The 16,900-nt window shown below is 33.1% G+C and overlaps 2 protein-coding genes and 1 long non-coding RNA gene across 5 annotated transcripts in view; 2 read left to right on the top strand and 1 right to left on the bottom strand.

The window, feature by feature from the left end:
- LOC117607131 (RNA-binding protein 38) overlaps positions 1 to 7,258 on the top strand; it is a 27,513-nt gene extending 20,255 nt beyond the window's left edge. For 2 of the 3 annotated variants that reach the window (XM_034330420.2, XM_034330419.2), the window contains exons 5-6: positions 2,367 to 2,737; positions 4,283 to 7,258. In XM_034330420.2, coding sequence (XP_034186311.1) covers positions 2,367 to 2,737; positions 4,283 to 4,443 — 532 coding nt within the window. In that variant the 3' untranslated portion in view covers positions 4,444 to 7,258. The remainder of the gene's footprint in view (positions 1 to 2,366; positions 2,738 to 4,282) is intronic. The other variant, XM_034330421.2, reaches the window with a different exon arrangement.
- LOC117607132 (uncharacterized) lies at positions 6,492 to 10,363 on the bottom strand. The gene is made up of 3 exons (XR_004582135.2): positions 10,239 to 10,363; positions 9,508 to 9,612; positions 6,492 to 9,112 (listed from the first exon to the last, which is right to left on the bottom strand). It is a non-coding gene; the product is annotated as an uncharacterized LOC117607132 (long non-coding RNA).
- Positions 8,841 to 16,900, top strand: Oatp33Ea (Organic anion transporting polypeptide 33Ea). The gene is made up of 8 exons (XM_034330418.2): positions 8,841 to 9,050; positions 11,956 to 12,149; positions 13,646 to 14,071; positions 14,326 to 14,570; positions 14,646 to 14,916; positions 15,027 to 15,222; positions 15,601 to 16,202; positions 16,675 to 16,900. The coding sequence occupies exons 2-8, from the start codon at positions 11,969 to 11,971 to the stop codon at positions 16,845 to 16,847; spliced, it is 2,094 nt and encodes a 697-aa protein (XP_034186309.1). The 5' UTR covers positions 8,841 to 9,050; positions 11,956 to 11,968; the 3' UTR covers positions 16,848 to 16,900.

The following is a 16,900-nucleotide window of genomic DNA, read 5'->3' as shown; positions in this document are numbered from 1 at the left end:
ACTAGCTGCGTTAATTTCTCATAGTTTCGTTATTTCTTGAACTCCTCAAATACGATGTTTCATTCGGCCAAATTCGGCAAATTTCAAATTTGCAAACTTGTGTTTTCTATAATTTCATTGGTAATGATAAAGATAAAAATCACAGTATTAAAACATCAAAATGCCATATGAAAATTTGATAGAGTTTTCCAACGTCGGGTTAAAAGGGTTAAGCATCGTCAATTTTATATCATAAATTGAAGAGCACGCGATAGAGAATCGAGTCGGGGCGACGAGTATTTTTTCTTTTTTTATAGTGATTTTACATCATCAAAGAGAAAAAGAGAAAAAAGAGATAGAGACAGAGGGATTACCGTGACATTGATCACTTTTCGTTTTTTTCTTTCGTTTTTACGCCTGTGGATTTTAGGTACTAACGTTGGTGTTAGGCAATCGTGTGTCGTGTGCCGAGAAGTATCTTTATATTTGTGAAGTTACCTACAATACACGTTTGTTATTGGTTTGCTGTTGTTTTGCCGACACGTTGAGAGGACTTTTTTTTTTCTTTTCCTTGGATTTGTTGCGCATTTTTTTGTCACGCCTTTAGTGATACCACACCGTCACCGCTTTCCCTCCTCCATCTCCCTCCCTTCTTTTATTCTTCATTCATACAATTTTTACACTCACACAACACACACCGATGGAGAAAATTAAAAGACACCCTCGTTCAATCAAAGGTTTTAAACTGTAAAATAATATTTATGAAATAAAAGGAAAAAAGGGTGTATCTGTTACTAATATTTAAACAAGTGATAGTTTTATTTAGTTTATCAAATTGAAATTTAATTTTTAATTTATTTTTCTTTTTTCATTTTTAAACACAGTGTTTTATAATTTTATCCAAATGAACTAAAATTATTTTTATTAAAATTGCAAATTCGTTTTCTTTAGAAAGATGTTAGTTGAAAATAAATGATTGTATTTTACATCGAATGATGTTTAATATCGTTCAGCAATATATTGGTACGATTCTCGTTTGTTTTGGTAATTTATTTAATCGTAAGTGACATTTAAATTCAATTCAAATGTCGCATGATTACATTATTAATTTAGTCACATGAATGATCATTGATCTTCCTGTAATGCAGTCTATCTGATAAACTTCGTTTGTTTTTCGTCGATTCTGACAGCTTTTTGGCACACTTGTGACTTCAAACACAATCACAGATGTATAAACTTACGTGTTAATACAATCAAGTATTAACCCTAAAAGGATTAGGTGAAGTCTCTTTGAATGGATTAAGTAGAAAGTATTAAAAATATTTTATTTTTCATTTAGAAAATAATTTGTTTTTTATTTTCATTTATGTCTTCAAGATTAGTATTGAAAAGTGATTTTTGTTTTAATAAAGATATTATTTAATGAAAAAAGTAGTTGAAATTTCTAGGGTTAATCAGCTTAACGATTTTTCGATAAATTATTTATCTTCATTACAAGTACACATTTACACGCATCAATACTTAAACGCCTTTCCCTCCATCTCTCCCTCCCTCTCCCCCGAGTTCTTAATAACTGCACCGGGAGAAATGTACTGTTAAAGCTTCCGGCGTCCATCAACTTTCATTGATTACCTTGAACACCGTGAAAAGCTGTTCGAGATCAAGAAACTTGGTGGACCATAGGTTACTTTAAAAAGCAGGTGTGATTACGTAGTAATCTTGGTGGACTAAATAATAAGAAAAAATATTTTTCAATTTTCATCAATTGTTTTATTTAAAAAAAAAATGTGAATATGAATACGAGTGTATTTTACAATATACTTTACAATATATTCATGTATTTAGCACGTAGTGTAGTTTAACCCTTTGCGTTTACAGTAAAATGAAATTTAGAGCTATGTACGTACTTATATACACTTGTATACAACGGAGGTTTTTCTTGATTATGGAGGAAGAAAAAATGGGCCTTATATCATTTTCCTTAGGTCTTAAAAGAATCAGTCAGATTAGTCAAGTAACTTGAAAGGGGGGCAGCCCCAAGCTCAAGAGTGAGATAGAAAAAGCCCTTCTGGCAGGTACCCCTTTCAAGATACTTGCCTAGTTTGAAAGGTACTTAACATAGAACTTCCTATTTCCAAACTTCCCCTTAATTAAGGAAAACCTAAATTGCACATCTAAAAATTTGATTATGTACAATATATTCGAAAGTAAAAAATACGTTAGGGGTTAAAACTCTACGTGTAGTACAATTTTCATCCAGAGCAATCTGTTTCTCATTTCATAGTCCACCATGATAGGTCAACGAGTATTATTCGTAATTAGATGTATGAGTGGTGAATCTAGTTGGTCGATGAAATCTTCTGACCGTTGTATCATTTTCGTTACAGGGTGCCACCGGGTTACGTGTACCAGTCGCCATACTTGGCGGCTGCGGCGCCAGGTGGTTTGGTGCCACTTCCGGCTACGCAGTTGACTCATGCAGCGGCGATGGCAGCAGCGTCCCAATTCTACGAGTATCAAAATGTCGCCGCAGCGGCCGCCAGTTATCCAGGAACATCGTACAATTTCGCTGAGGCTTATCCTTATACCAGCGCCGCCGCGGCTGGTATGTGTTTGAAAAGTGTCCAGAGCAAGGACAGCAACGGGCTGATACACCACCACCAGCAGCACACCGGTAGCAGCCCTGCGGTGCTGGCACAACAACGATTGGAGAAAGCTCTCTTGCCACCCTTTCTGCCGTCCGTGCTACGTAGCAACGGTAGAAAATTATTAGAAAACACAAACGCAACGAGACAATGAAAAAATGAGAGGGAGAGAAAGATTGATGTGTGCTGTGAGAGAAAGCGAGAGAAAGAACGAATGTTGTCGTGTTCGTCTTGGTAGAATAGTTCACGGAAACGATTCTTCTGCAACATTCCCGCTAATTTTCTGATTAAATTTTAACGAGCTTGTGCATGTTGATAGATCATGTTATTATAAGTCTTATTATACAGGGTGATTTTAATGAAGATATAGAAAAATTCATCGGCTGAGTCCTTTTGAGGTACAGTACCACGCATGGAGGCTATCTTAGGGAAAGTGGCAATGTAGGAAAAGGAGGCCCCCCCCCCACTCTCTATAATACTTGAGAGAGATTTATTGTACTTAATTTGATAGTTTGTTAAATGAAAATGGTAATTCTCAAAATCCTAAGTTTCAAAATATTAATATTCAGATTAGTTTTGAGAAAAATTAATATTACAAAAATTTCTCGAGTAAACGTTTACACGCAAGTGGTGGAGCCTTCTTTCTCTACATCATCTTTCTTAGGGAAGCCTCCATGCTTGATACTGTACAGTTCCACTTTATTTTGCACGGCTAGGAATTGTAGTGGGAATCTTGCTAAAGATCGATATTTATCGATAACGTTATCGATAATAATACATCTAGTATCACCTGTCGCTTGTTCAGAATGAGTTAGCATACGTTTTGTATCATTGATTTGACGAAATGGTCTTGTGTTGCACTAAGCAGGAGAACTTTCTGCAGTTCGTTTCTTTTAATATTTCTATGAGATGACACCTTTTTATCTGAGCAGTATGATCACACGATGAATGCTTTGATTTGCGCTGGAATGTTTCGCTGCCGGTACAACAAATACATTAAAAAAAAAACAATGATGGAGATGCAGTATTGCATGCTTACGCTGGCTTTGCATTCAACATGCAAATTATTTTATTAATTGCTCTGATGTGCTGTCTACGGTGGTGGTGGGAACAAATGTCACGGTGGGTGACAATAGTCGATAAGCTTTACTACGCAATGATTGTATGTATTTTGCCAAATGGTTAAAAAATATTAATTACATGATAAATACAACATTTCAAGAGAAGGGTTGATTTGATGCTGGTGGCCCAAATTAAATTATTTGATTTAAAAGAATAAAAAAAAAGATGGTAAAATGGCATTTTGTAGTGTAGAGTAAACGATGGTCCAAAGTACAACATTTTATACATTTGTCTCAGTTCAGAAATTTCATAATTTTTAAATAATTTCATTTGTTTCAAAGTTTTTTCTGAATATATATATTTCACATATTTTGCATTTACTATAATTTAGTTGACTGTATTTTCCATTTTAATCTCAATCAGATCACTTAAATAATATTAAATAGATAACAATTTTTCTCTGCAATTGTAATAATTTTTGCAAAACCAAATGGTTATTTTTTACTCTGGTCTACCTTTCTCAAATTATTTGCACAAAAATCAACATAACATCTAACAATGGTTCCCAAGGTCAATTTTATTTTATTTTTTTACAGCGAATGCAGCAGCGGCAAGTTACGTGACACCGTACACGTATGCAACGCTACCAGGTGCAGCAGGATTGCCAGCAGCAGCAGCTGCAGCTGCAACGGCAGCGGGTGCAGCCTTCCCAGGACTCCCATATCAAACGACACCTCAAGAAGCAAGATTGCAGTAGAGACTATGATCAGTCACAGACAAGAAATCGGCACCATCGAATATGCGATGCAAAATATCATTCTTGCCGTACAAATTTCAGCTCTCACCTGGTTACCTGCGTCGAGATCTATCTTTTTCTTGTCTCTATCGACGATCAGGCATTATTCGGTGTGAAGGTGCCATTTTGTTTCAACCGTTGGGAGCTTCACTCCACGTTTTCACGAGTTAATTATAGAAACGGCGCATAAAATGACGGACAGAGAAGGAAATTCGTGGAAACAACTAGCGCCACTCATGAGGGAGTAACATTAATCCTTGTTCATTTATTTGGATGAATGTTTTTGAGCTTATAGAATGATCCAATATAAAGATAATAATGTACTGTATTTGTGCTTAGCCATCTTTTAAGGGTTTAGTCTTACAATTTAAAAAAAATCAATTTTTGTGGAATGAGCAATGGGTCTGAACGAATTTCTCCCATTTTGTTTTTTACATATAAAAGATAGAGAAAAATGTTTCTAACAAAAATTTTATAGTATAATAAATACTACAAGATTGCATTAACAAAATTTTGAAAAAGATATTTTTAATGTGGATTTATATGTATGCGAAGAAATGGGAAATTGTTAATTTGACTTTGAGGTTAGGTTCCCAGCCGTAAATGGCAATTGGGCACGAATAAGGCATATCATCGTTCTTATCTGGGACCATTCTACATCCATTTAACCAGACGAGTCAGGATATGTTTACAAATTTACGCCCTCGACGTAGGACCGGAGCTCAGTTGTTTCCAGTTCTTCAAACGTTACGGTCGAGGTTTGTGTACTATGTACCGGGTCTGCTTCGAGCACGTGAATTTGTGCGCATTTACTGTCTCGTCTCGTTGGATGGAGTATATAAAGCCAGAAAATTTCAAGAAAAATGATGAATAAGGATTTGTGATGTTCCTTTGTCAGAATCGACTCGCAATTTCTTGCTAACTTAACTTCTAAATCCTCTCCACTTTTTAATCTTCCTTTCCACGTTCTCCTTTATAGAGGGCCAAACTTGGCACGTCTAGGCCAACGTACTTCGATATACAAGACGAATACGTAATGTCGTTAGAGTTATGATTAATTTATAATTAAACGGAGCACGATGGGCAATAGAGGCTTTCAATAGACACGCGGACATTTTACGAACGCTAGATTCCTTGTAATCGTGATTGAAATTTACACTCTGTTAGGTTGAAGTTGAAGTTCCTTCGAGGGAAATGAGTTTAATCATTGTACAGGCAAATTGGAAAACTGATCCGTATTCAGAATTGATACTGTCGATAACATAAAACGAAATGATTTATTATAATTGTAACTTTGTTACAATCTTCCAGAATGAGAAATTTAACACTGGATATCACTTCTGAATATTGGTCGAAGAATCTGAATATTTTGCGAGTTTGAATATATAGGGTGTTCCAAAATTTCTGTAGGAAACAATGTTATACAAGGTGTTTCATTTTAATCAATCCATGCAATTATCTCTTAAATTTTTCTTTTTTAAGAAGATCTTTTAGAATATTTTCTATTTTGTCAGAAAAAAATTGGAACACCTTGTATAATTATTTCAAGCTCAATCTTTTTTTTTATATCCATGGTCACAAATACTTATCCGGTATATAGGTTCACGATCAACAAATATTCACGGTGATTGTTTAAACGAAAAAAGGGACGTTCAGAAATTCTAAATAAACAGTGATCGCGTTTAGACCAATGTTGCCTTAGAATCGCGTACGAGCGAGATCATCAAGTGTCTTAGGAACAATGCCTTTGCGTGATTTATAGACATTATTTAAACGAACTGATCAGCGTATCGTAGTACGAATGTAACGAGGACCAACGGACGAACGAATTGATATTTTTAAATAAAATATTTATAATCAATAAATCAAACATTGACACATATTATAAAACTATGAAAAACTTTACAATTACACAAAACTGTAGTTTTTCGGTTATACATGTAAAATTTGTTGAAGGTTTGTAAATAATAATTACAAACATTTTATCGATTACTCAGCAATTTAATTAATGCTACTAATGGAAGATTAGTAGAATTTATTGATAGTTCCTTATTAAGGCTGTAGTAAAAAATTGTCTCAATTTTCAATAATTTATTCTTAACAAATGCCTGTGTTCATCAGAATGGATTTTGACACGTTACGTTTACGCAAATAGACGCACACGTATGTACACACTCACAGTTCGTAGGCTTGTTTAAGTTACACGTTCGGTTAAATTTAGAAATTCATACCAAAACATTGCCAAACACGTCTCTTTGTAATATGTATTCTAAATACGGATCGATTCCATAAATTACTAACTCGTACGCAAAAATAGCCACTTATCTAGCGTTACGAGGAATCTTGCGACGCTAAGAATTCGTTCGTCCATTTTTACAAGTGATCTGGTGCCTTAATTAGCACGGTCGAATAGTCTTTAATGGTTAAGAAACTAGTCAGCGATTCGTTAGCGCGATGTTATTCGCTAACACGTGTACAGGGGGTGAAACCAGGGCCGAGTTTTAAGGGGAGGTCTGGGGTAGGGGCTACGGTTCCGGTCCCCACTTTTCGAGGGGCTCCTTTATAAGCCTTCCATTTAATATATCGAGAAATATCGATTGTAATCTCTTTTCACTGTTGCCCTTTTTCAGTACGATTAAATGTTATTTAATTTTATTTAGTATAAATTTAAATTTTTCTAACACGTTTATCAACCAAGGAGGCCCTTGAAGATTTGATAGCCCCGGGTCTCAGAAATCTTAATCCGATCCTGGGTGAAACTAAAAAAAAAAAAGAATGAAATGAAACAGAAAATGAGGAAAAAGGATAATTAACTAGGAAGGAAGAAGGTTAGACGAAGGGTCAGGCTATGAAGAATAAAATGAGTCTGTCTAGTCTTAAATCCTTCGAAATCGTAGATTGAAGTTAACTCGGTTCATTAGGATGTTAAGTTAGGCGTTAATGAAGCAGAGAAGAGAAAACCAAAAGTCTTGTAAAAAGTTAGCGAAGGAGATGCTGTTAGGAAGGCTTAGTGTTAAGTATTAATTATTATATAATCGTTTAAATAAGATAATAGGAAAATAAATTAATGCTATTGATATATTATTATTATTTTACTATTTTATTATTATTATTATTATTATTATTACTTATTAATAATTATTACTATTGATATTGATGATATTATTGTCATTATCGATTATTCATTATTATTGTTCATGTACTTAATAACGAAGCGAAGAAACCACGTGATCGGTCGAATTTATTAGGAAAGAAGAAAAAGGAAATCAGAAAATCATAAAGAAAAACGAGGTGCCTACGATCCTTTTGAATATTCTATACTCTTAGGATTAACGGTTGTAATATATCGTCTGTTATTTTTAATAATATTAATTATATATTATGCATCCTATCGATAGATTAACGAAAGGAAACTAAATATGTATATTGTCTCTAAGAGAAATAAAAAAAAGGAATGCGAACTCGTCTTGATCTTAAACGATAGATCGTGACTATTGTTGTCTGTTGCTTTCGCACATCTGAACTCTGCGAGACGACGAAACACGAATTTTGATTACCGAAAAATTAGGAAGAAAAGAAAAGAAGAAATAAAGTCTTAATTTTCAGACAATTGTGTATTGCTTAATCGTATAATGGTGTGTCCTTTTTTAAATACTTATTTAAGGAATCATTATACACTCGCTATCAAATCAGGTTTCCCTAGGAAAAATAAGTGATATAGAGGAAGCAGGAAGCCTTAAAATCCTGATTTTGACGATATTAATATCGAGAGTAATTTAGAAAAAAAAATAATATGATCTTTAATTATTAAACACTATAAAACTGGTATACAAATAAATATCAATTCAAGTCATTTTCCTCCATGGGGTGCGACCCTTATAAGGTGCGCTTCTTTAGTTTAGGATATCGCCATTTTTCCTGGAGAAGCCTACCATGCCCGGTACTGTACATACATACAATTTCTAATTATTGATTTAGGGTCATATGATGAAATTTCGTTTTTTTAACTATGACATTATTCTAACGACTTGGATATTGAATTAAAATGTTTATTTTAATTTCAAATTAATTTTAATTACATTCTATATTTTATATTTCTCAATTAAAATCATATTATTTTGTTTTTAAATTACTTTTCACAAGAATATTTAGAGAAGCCTATTTTGCTCGATACTGTACATACTTTAGTTTAGACTGCAACCGATAATAGTTTCTGATACCTTTGGAATCAGGTTCGCTCGAGTCATCGTCCACAAAGATGATGAGATGTCAGCACCAATGCTTCATTGATAACCCGTCCTCTGAATGACGGTCCGCTTATCATTCGTTTTGATAGAGAAATAGGTAGTAGGGGAGCATTGCCATTGACACAAGAGCGAGCCTCAGTTATCCCGCGTTTATTCGCGTAAACTAGAGCGCTCCTAGCGCGTAGTGATTTTTTTCTTTACTTTCATACACGAAGAGGGAGGTGACGAGTAAGGAAAGACTCGAGGATCGCGATCCATCCAGGACTCGCGACCTGGAAGTCCTTCCTGAGTCCATGCAGAGGCACGTGGTCAAAGGTCAAGGTGAGACCAATATAATTCTCATATGTTTTCACTTCCTCCTCCTACTTAACTTCTGCAGTCTACTGTAATTATGTATTAGCGTTTCTGTTTGAATTGCTCCTTTTATTAGGGAAATTTTCTTGCACATCGTGGATTGCACTTGTATGCTACTAATGTCTTATTTTAGAAATATATTGTTATCTTTGATTCTAGTGCATTGTTTTTAATTAAAATTTCTCAAAATAGAAATTCAAAGTGATTCGTTCCACTTTTTGAATTTTTAAAAATTTTAGCGCCAATGCACTTGATTGATGTTCAATTAATTTTTCCACTTTTTATTTTATATAGTTAATTGATTTGGCTCCATTAAGTATTTAACTATGTTTTTTGTATAATAAAAAAATTTTAACTGTGTACAAGGGTTTAATTAGAACTAATTCTAGCATTAAGGTAGAGCAGTAATTAAACACTAACATACTTTTAGTTTCATTGTAAAGATGAAGATAACGTTGCTTTCGACTTTCAACGTGTGACATTCTCCTAACAATAGACTTATAAATTTTGTTGCATAGTTATGAAGATTCTGCAAAAGTATAATTGCTTTAGTATCACATACTACTTAACTGATGTTCATTTGAAAAGCTGATACATTACTTTAATTATTTAATTGAAACATTGAATGTATGCAAAAGCAATGACGGTTTTTTTTATTGTAAATTAGTATAATAAGATTCAGATTAAAGAAAAAAGGCGTGGAGTATTGAATATGCAACTTATGACGCTTTATTTACAGTTAACCTGGAAACTTTTTTATATTAGAAGCAACGAATGCTTATGAACGCATTCGTTATGAAGATGATTATTTAACATTTCGCATTTAATCTTTCTTTAATCTCCATTTGTTATCATAAAAATGAGCATGCCTCGCAATCATGATTAATTAAAAATCAGAGTGATAAACTTGTTCATGTGTTTAATTATTCCGAATTGATCAATAGCAATGAAACAGTTGTGATCGATTGTTATCATCGAGAAACATGTTTCTTTTTTTATCAGCATTGTTAATATTTTATCGTCTAAATGTGCGTGGATAAAGAAACCATTATTGTGCATTTTTAAAAATATAAATAACCAATTGGGGCGAAAATTTTGTTTCGCAAGAAAAATACGTATCCAGCAGTTTGTTTGAAAATATTCTTTGTATCCTACCTTTTTTTCTTGTACGCTTATAGCAAAGTTGGATGTGCAATTCTTAGCGTGCTTCTTGTAGCACAGCGAGGCGGAAGTAACAATCGGCTGAAACTCCGTATTAATACGGTCTCCGAGCGTCACAACGAAATCTATACTGTGTTAAATTGCAATTGCGTAATCATCTCAGGTGCCCGTGGACAATTACGAAGGAAGTCATTTGTAAATAAATCAATTATGCCAGTAACATTTTGACGTTCAATGCATTTTGAAAAATAATATTCCTTCCATTAGCTGGCAAAAATATAGACATAATCATAAATGCGTCATTATTGTAAACTTCGAATTACATATCTTTATACAGACTTTTCGCTCATTTTTTGTAATTTATTTATTAGTAGTATGAATAGATATAACTGTGATCCATGTTGGTTTTTATAAAAAATGGTCGACATTAGTGTAATAAAAAAATACATCCTATAAAACTTTTGCATACTTCTAATGTAATGATTGTCTAATTATAATTTGAATATTACATTCTTGATTACTTCTATTCAGATGAATTCTGAGTAGGTCAATTTTTAGTGGAATCAGAATAACTTGCTTTATCTGTTTTAAAATGTTAAGTATGAAATATAAGATAAGATTTCAAATAAGATAGAGCGAGTTATTATGACTCTATCCAAAATTGGCCCAAAATTGCTAAAATTAGATAATCAATTATCTTATATTTTATTTATTTATAGTTAAATTTGTCAATTAATTCTTGTATTTTGAATTTTTCCATTTCTTTGGTAGTAATAATAATTATCGGTTGAATACTAATTGCAGAAATCATCCTAGGAATACAATAATTATTATATCAGTAAATTGGATTGAGACTGATATAGTACTGGCTCGATACGATAACACATGCACCATTGTCATTCAAATACGAAATTTATTGCCGATAAAGGTATTAATCCGATAAGATTGGTTTTCTGAAATTTCTGTTCTCAATTGGAAATTTTTCTCACAATGGTTTACAAATCAAATTGATAGATTTGTTATTTGATTTAAGAAAATGAAGTCTAAATAATTTAATTTTATTAAAAGGTATTTTTTAATGTTATAGAATTTTTCGTGATATTCTATTCAAAATTTTGCACAATTTCACTGAATTTTTTGTGAAAATGTAAAGTTATAGTTTTATTTGAAGGATAAAGAAAAAGTTGCTTTGTTTTTTTCAATTAGATAGAATTAGTTTTGTAAAAAGAAAATTTTCTTATCTAAGCTTACTGAAAAATAAAATATAGGGTAGTAGAATATGTGAAATATTAATATTTACATTATATTAATTAAAAACATACAATGTAACATACATACGAACATAATTCATTGTACATACTAATGTATCCATAAAGTTGAAAAAATAATGGTAATAAATAATGAGGTTGCCATTACTTTTTACATAATTACACAGGTCACAATGATAGATAACAGGTTTATCACTGTTGAAGCAATTCTACAAAGAGTGCATAGAGAAGTTGATGCACTCTTCGTAATCATGACCTTGATAGCTTATTTTTTACTTATATTATTTAAGTAGACATTTTTCGAGTAAATTTGCAAGTCATTTTTAATTTATCTCTATGATGACTGTTAGTCTTCTCAGCCAGATGTAACAAGTTAGACGATGTAAAATATACATCACTGTATTTGAAGTCGATGTAAAATATAGAATATTTAAATGTTACAGCGCAATCGGAGGGATGAGCGAAGGTTGTGGAATTTTTGGGATTTATCCCAATTGGCTGCGAGATCGTGCCACCCCTAAAAACTTCATCGCAGTATATGGCCTACTTGGTACTGTACAGGCGATGGCCTTTATCTACATAGTGGTCACCCTCACCACTTTGGAGAAGAGGTTCAAAATACCTAGTCGTACAACTGGTATGAACATCAATCGTGATAACAAACCAACAATGAAAACAAAAATGAGTCAAATGATTAATTTTAGGATTTTTATATTTTTCAAGATTTCTAAATAAGATCTTACTGATCTCTTATTCAAAGCAAATTTCAATTTTTTCCAAACTTCTTTTGGAATATTTATTTTCCCCAATTAATTCTTCAAACATTTGACTCAATGAACGATTATGTATTAAAGTAGAGCCCTCGGTAAGTATTCCAGAATTTTTTCAGAATTTTTAAAAGCCAAAAACAGTAAGAAAATTAGTTGGGAACATAAACGATCGAAACCTAATCACTTTCCCTCATACTATGTCTTTATTAATACGAAAGCGTTAGGTTTGTATAGGAATCATTTAAAACGTCACATTGTATGTGCCACATTGATTTGATAACAATGAAACTGGTTGAGAAAGATGATAAATTCTGAATGGTTGAACGCTTTGAGCTTCTTATTTTCACTAGGATTTCTCTTGTCACTGAAACTGGCTAGCCAAGTGTCGTGAGTCTACCACTTTCAAGTACTTATGCTTACGCACATACACATATAATTGACCCCGAGCAAAGATAAACCGTGTGTTCGTGTACATTTGTCTAGTAGGTAAGTAGAGTGTCGCAATCATAGAAGTGAGAAATCTGTCGTTAGAGCAACGAGCGTTCAACACGCACTATGAAGACATACGGATGTACGTTTATAGGAGTTTATTAGTTAGTCATAATATGTCATTCTAACTATGGTACAATTGGAATTAAGGGATAATTTTAGGTGAAAAAATAAATTGCTTCGACCAGTAAACTGCAATACTTATGTATTACATGAAACTCTAGAATATGATTCTTATTAAATTAAAATTGCGAAAGTTAAAAGTTGTCAAATTGTTAAAATTAATAGTTTTGGTTTTGCATTCGTTAACCATGAACTGACACATTAATGAAACACTGTTTGCATCACCAATACACATAGGTGTTAATTACCTGTTACATAGTGAGAAATCGATACAACCCTTCTATACACGAGCGTATTACGTTCGTTCGGGAACTTCGTGGTTTGGCGAGGTCGCTGTTATTACGTTGATTCGATCGATCGACCGATCATTGGAATTCAATAACGACACACATGATATTTACGTTTTCTTAAAAATCATGGATTTCTATATTGTTTTAATAATTTTACAGTTAAAATTAAGGGGGAAAAGTCTTCATTTAATAAAAATTATTCAATTACTTACAGTACCTTTATGACTGTATTCACTGACAATGGGATACTTTATTTATTATAAATTGATTTTAATGTTCGTATAATAAAAGTTTCAGTATGGGTCAAAGTTGACCTTGTATCAATTTGCTATGTTATTCGATAATCGGTCGTTGAGGGGTTAATTATTGTAGTTAATCATTTAATTTGTTTTCGTCAATTTTAGTTATTTAATTTAGCATTGTAAAATAAAAGAACATTACTAATTATTGATATATTTCAGGATTAATTCTATCCGGCAACGAGATCTCTCAAATCTTGTCCCTGGTATTAATCTATTACGGTGGTTCGGGGCATCGTCCAAGATGGATCGCAGTTGGTGTTGGTCTCAGCGCTGTTTCATGCCTGATCTTGGCACTTCCACATTTCTTGTACGGACCAGGAAGAGACGCTTTGGCTTTGACGAAGGAGTATCTTGATCAAACTTTGTTAAACACTAGTACAATCCCAAAGGATCTAGCAATATGTCCACGTGATGTCAAACCGGAACACTGTGACGAGGAGACGCTGTTGGACGTCAGTATCCTTCCACGATTATTAGTCTTCCTCTCTCAGTTTGTCCTTGGAATTGGTACCACTCTTTATTATGGCCTTGGTCAGACGTACCTTGATGATAATACTAAGAAGAAGAATACTCCGATGCTTCTAGGTAAGTACTGTTTACATTTTAGAATATTAGCCAAATTTATTTATTAAATATTTCATTCAAATAAATTTTATTACTAAAATTATATAATTTGGATTTTTTCAATGAATCACGAGTGATAAAATAATACAAATTTGTATAAATTAGCTATTTTTATTTTCCCTAGATCTTTAGTTTATTAAAATAAATTTGGAAATTAATTCGATATTTCTTTTCTTTTATCATTGTTTAAACGAATTTCTGATATTTTTAATTAGGTTTTACATTTGCATTGAGAACGGTTGGACCAGCAATAGGATTCTTATTGGGTTACGGTTGTCTAAGTTTGTACATAGATCCAAGCTTACATCCAGTGATCACTAAAAAGGATCCACGATGGTTGGGTGCATGGTGGCTAGGTTGGATTATTTTAGGTGTCGCAATGGGTATGTTTGCTATCTTAATAGCCATGTTTCCAAAAGATTTGCCTACAAAAAAGGCTGCTATTGACACTGCCAAAAAGGTAAACGATGATACATTAGCAATAAAATCAATAGACGTATAGTTCATTAACATACCTAATTAATGAAATTTTTAGGATGGTAGTATTCCACTGAAACTGCAATTGACCGTGCAGGAGCAGTATATGAAACCGATGGAGCAAAGAAAATCATTAGAGACTGTACACATTCCAACAATTCGTGAATTTCCAAAAACGATGAAGAGGCTGTTAACAAACTGGCTATTAACGTTTAACAATTTAAGTGGCGTGTTTTATGTGCTAGGAGCATCCGCTTACATAACATTTTTAGCTAAGTATCTGGAAGTTCAATATAGCACATTTGCTGCTAATGGCACTGTGATTGCAGGTATGCCATTTTGTAAGATTGTAAAATAATTAGAAATAAAATTTTGATTTTTATAGAAGTTAAGGAAAATTATGATAATTAACGAATATTTGTGATCATTTTAATTTTAGGCCCCGTATCGCTGATAGGAATGGTACTAGGATTTCTACTATCTGGAATGATTATTAGCAAATTTAAACCTGGACCCAGACCACTATTAGCATGGAATGTGTTTGTCGGGGTCTGTTTCGTCGCTGGTCAAATAGTTTTCATATTCCTCGGCTGTGCTGACAATGGAATCAAGGGTCTTGATTTAGACACTATGCAGTGAGTACGTTTTCTTTTTTTATCGTGGATTATTTTCAGAAATTTCAGGACAAGTGTATCACAAGTATATTTTAAGAGAATCCTAATTTTTCTTTATAAACAGAATTCCCCTGTCTCCACTCCACTCTCCACCCCCAGTCTTCACCTCCAGATAGAAACAGATACTCCAAATTTTGTTAACTATTTGATCCCAAAATTTTTAAAAATAGGTTATTTAAATTGCTTTACGATGTCCATAATTTCTACTCTCGTAGTCAGAGTTTTAATATAATTTAGAATCTATAGCTAAGGTAGATGTAAGCACCATTTGAAAGCTAACCATTTGGAAGATTTAGGTCCGAACTATTACTAATTACTGCTTAATAATTATTACTTCAGAATGACTCTGACGTCGAGTTGTAATGAAGCTTGCAATTGCGAGGGAGTTAAGTACTCCCCGGTATGCCACGTGTCATCAAAGACGACATTCTTCTCAGCGTGTCACGCAGGCTGTCGAACCATAATCAACGACAAGGAATTTGGAAATTGTAGTTGCCTTCCATTATCAAGTGTATCAAATTTTCAAAACGTTTTTGGCTATGATACCATGCAGCCTTTGGTACAGGATCAATTGATCTATTCGAACAATTTACAAACGATCAATTATGACAAAGTTAGAGCTGGTATCTGTTCGAACGACTGCAGTGGACCGTATCTTTTGTTCACTGTTCTTAGCTGTATCATACAGACGTTAGCTTGCTCTGGAAAAATTGGTAACGTCCTGGTAAATTACCGTAGTGTCGACAAGAAGGATAAAAGTTTCGCTCAGGGTATTACTATAATGACCATCTCTTTATTTGCATTAATACCGGGTCCAATTATTTATGGAGCCATTATTGATTCAACCTGTTTGATCTGGGAAGAGTCGTGCGGTACCAAAGGGAACTGCTGGTTCCATCACGGGAAGAACTTCAGATATTTAGTCAACGTAACATCGGCGGGTAAGTTTCTATCACTGTTTACAGTTTAAACTTTTATCAATATCTGCCTATAATTTTTTTAAAGATAATATTTCTTTCAAATAGTACCTACATCTGAATGTTTGTTTATTTAGGACACTTTTAAGTTAGAAAAATAAGGGTTCAGATTAGGGAACGAATCTTAATTTAAAACTGTTATTTTATTAAACTTTTTTTGTTATAAGTATCATTTCTTTTATTTACATTAAAATTTAACTTTTAGTGTCATTAACATTTTTAATGCAATTTTTAGAAATTTATTTAACAAAAACTATAAGTTTAATATAAATGGAGTTTTGCATTTGTATTTAGGTATTTTTATAAATATTTTTATTCAAAATTTATAAAATTACAGCTAATGATATAAGCTTTCCCGTAAACAAGGGTTGCCTTTTAATTGTTTCTTCTTCTTAAGTTCGATTTGCAGAGTTATTGAATTTAAGATGATTTTCAGGATTTTCGATTATAGGAGTAATTTTCGATGCAGTGGTTTGTTATCTCGGGAAGAATTTAGATCTTTATGGTACCCATGAGAGCGACAGACGACGTGAATTTATTAAAGAAGAACCCGCGCCGCCATTGGTCGATAACGAGAAGAGAAGAGAAATGAACGGAAATGTGAATTAGAAAACGAATAATGATTAAATCAAAATTAACTGGCCACCGTTTATATTTAGGAG

This window comes from Osmia lignaria, chromosome 2, assembly GCF_051020975.1.
Source record: "Osmia lignaria lignaria isolate PbOS001 chromosome 2, iyOsmLign1, whole genome shotgun sequence".
NCBI lineage: Eukaryota > Metazoa > Arthropoda > Insecta > Hymenoptera > Megachilidae > Osmia > Osmia lignaria.
The sequence above is the reverse complement of the archived record's forward strand: the minus strand, read 5'-3'. Positions and strand labels throughout refer to the sequence as shown.

What these genes read in the sequence shown, in the direction of transcription:
- Oatp33Ea (XM_034330418.2), top strand. Translation starts at nt 11,969, where the DNA reads ATGAGCGAAGGTTGTGGAATTTTTGGGATTTATCCCAATTGGCTGCGA. An exon ending in CTTGATTTAGACACTATGCA is followed by an intron (nt 15,223 to 15,600) that starts GTGAGTACGTTT and finishes TTATTACTTCAG; the next exon opens with AATGACTCTGACGTCGAGTT. An exon ending in AGTCAACGTAACATCGGCGG is followed by an intron (nt 16,203 to 16,674) that starts GTAAGTTTCTAT and finishes GATGATTTTCAG; the next exon opens with GATTTTCGATTATAGGAGTA.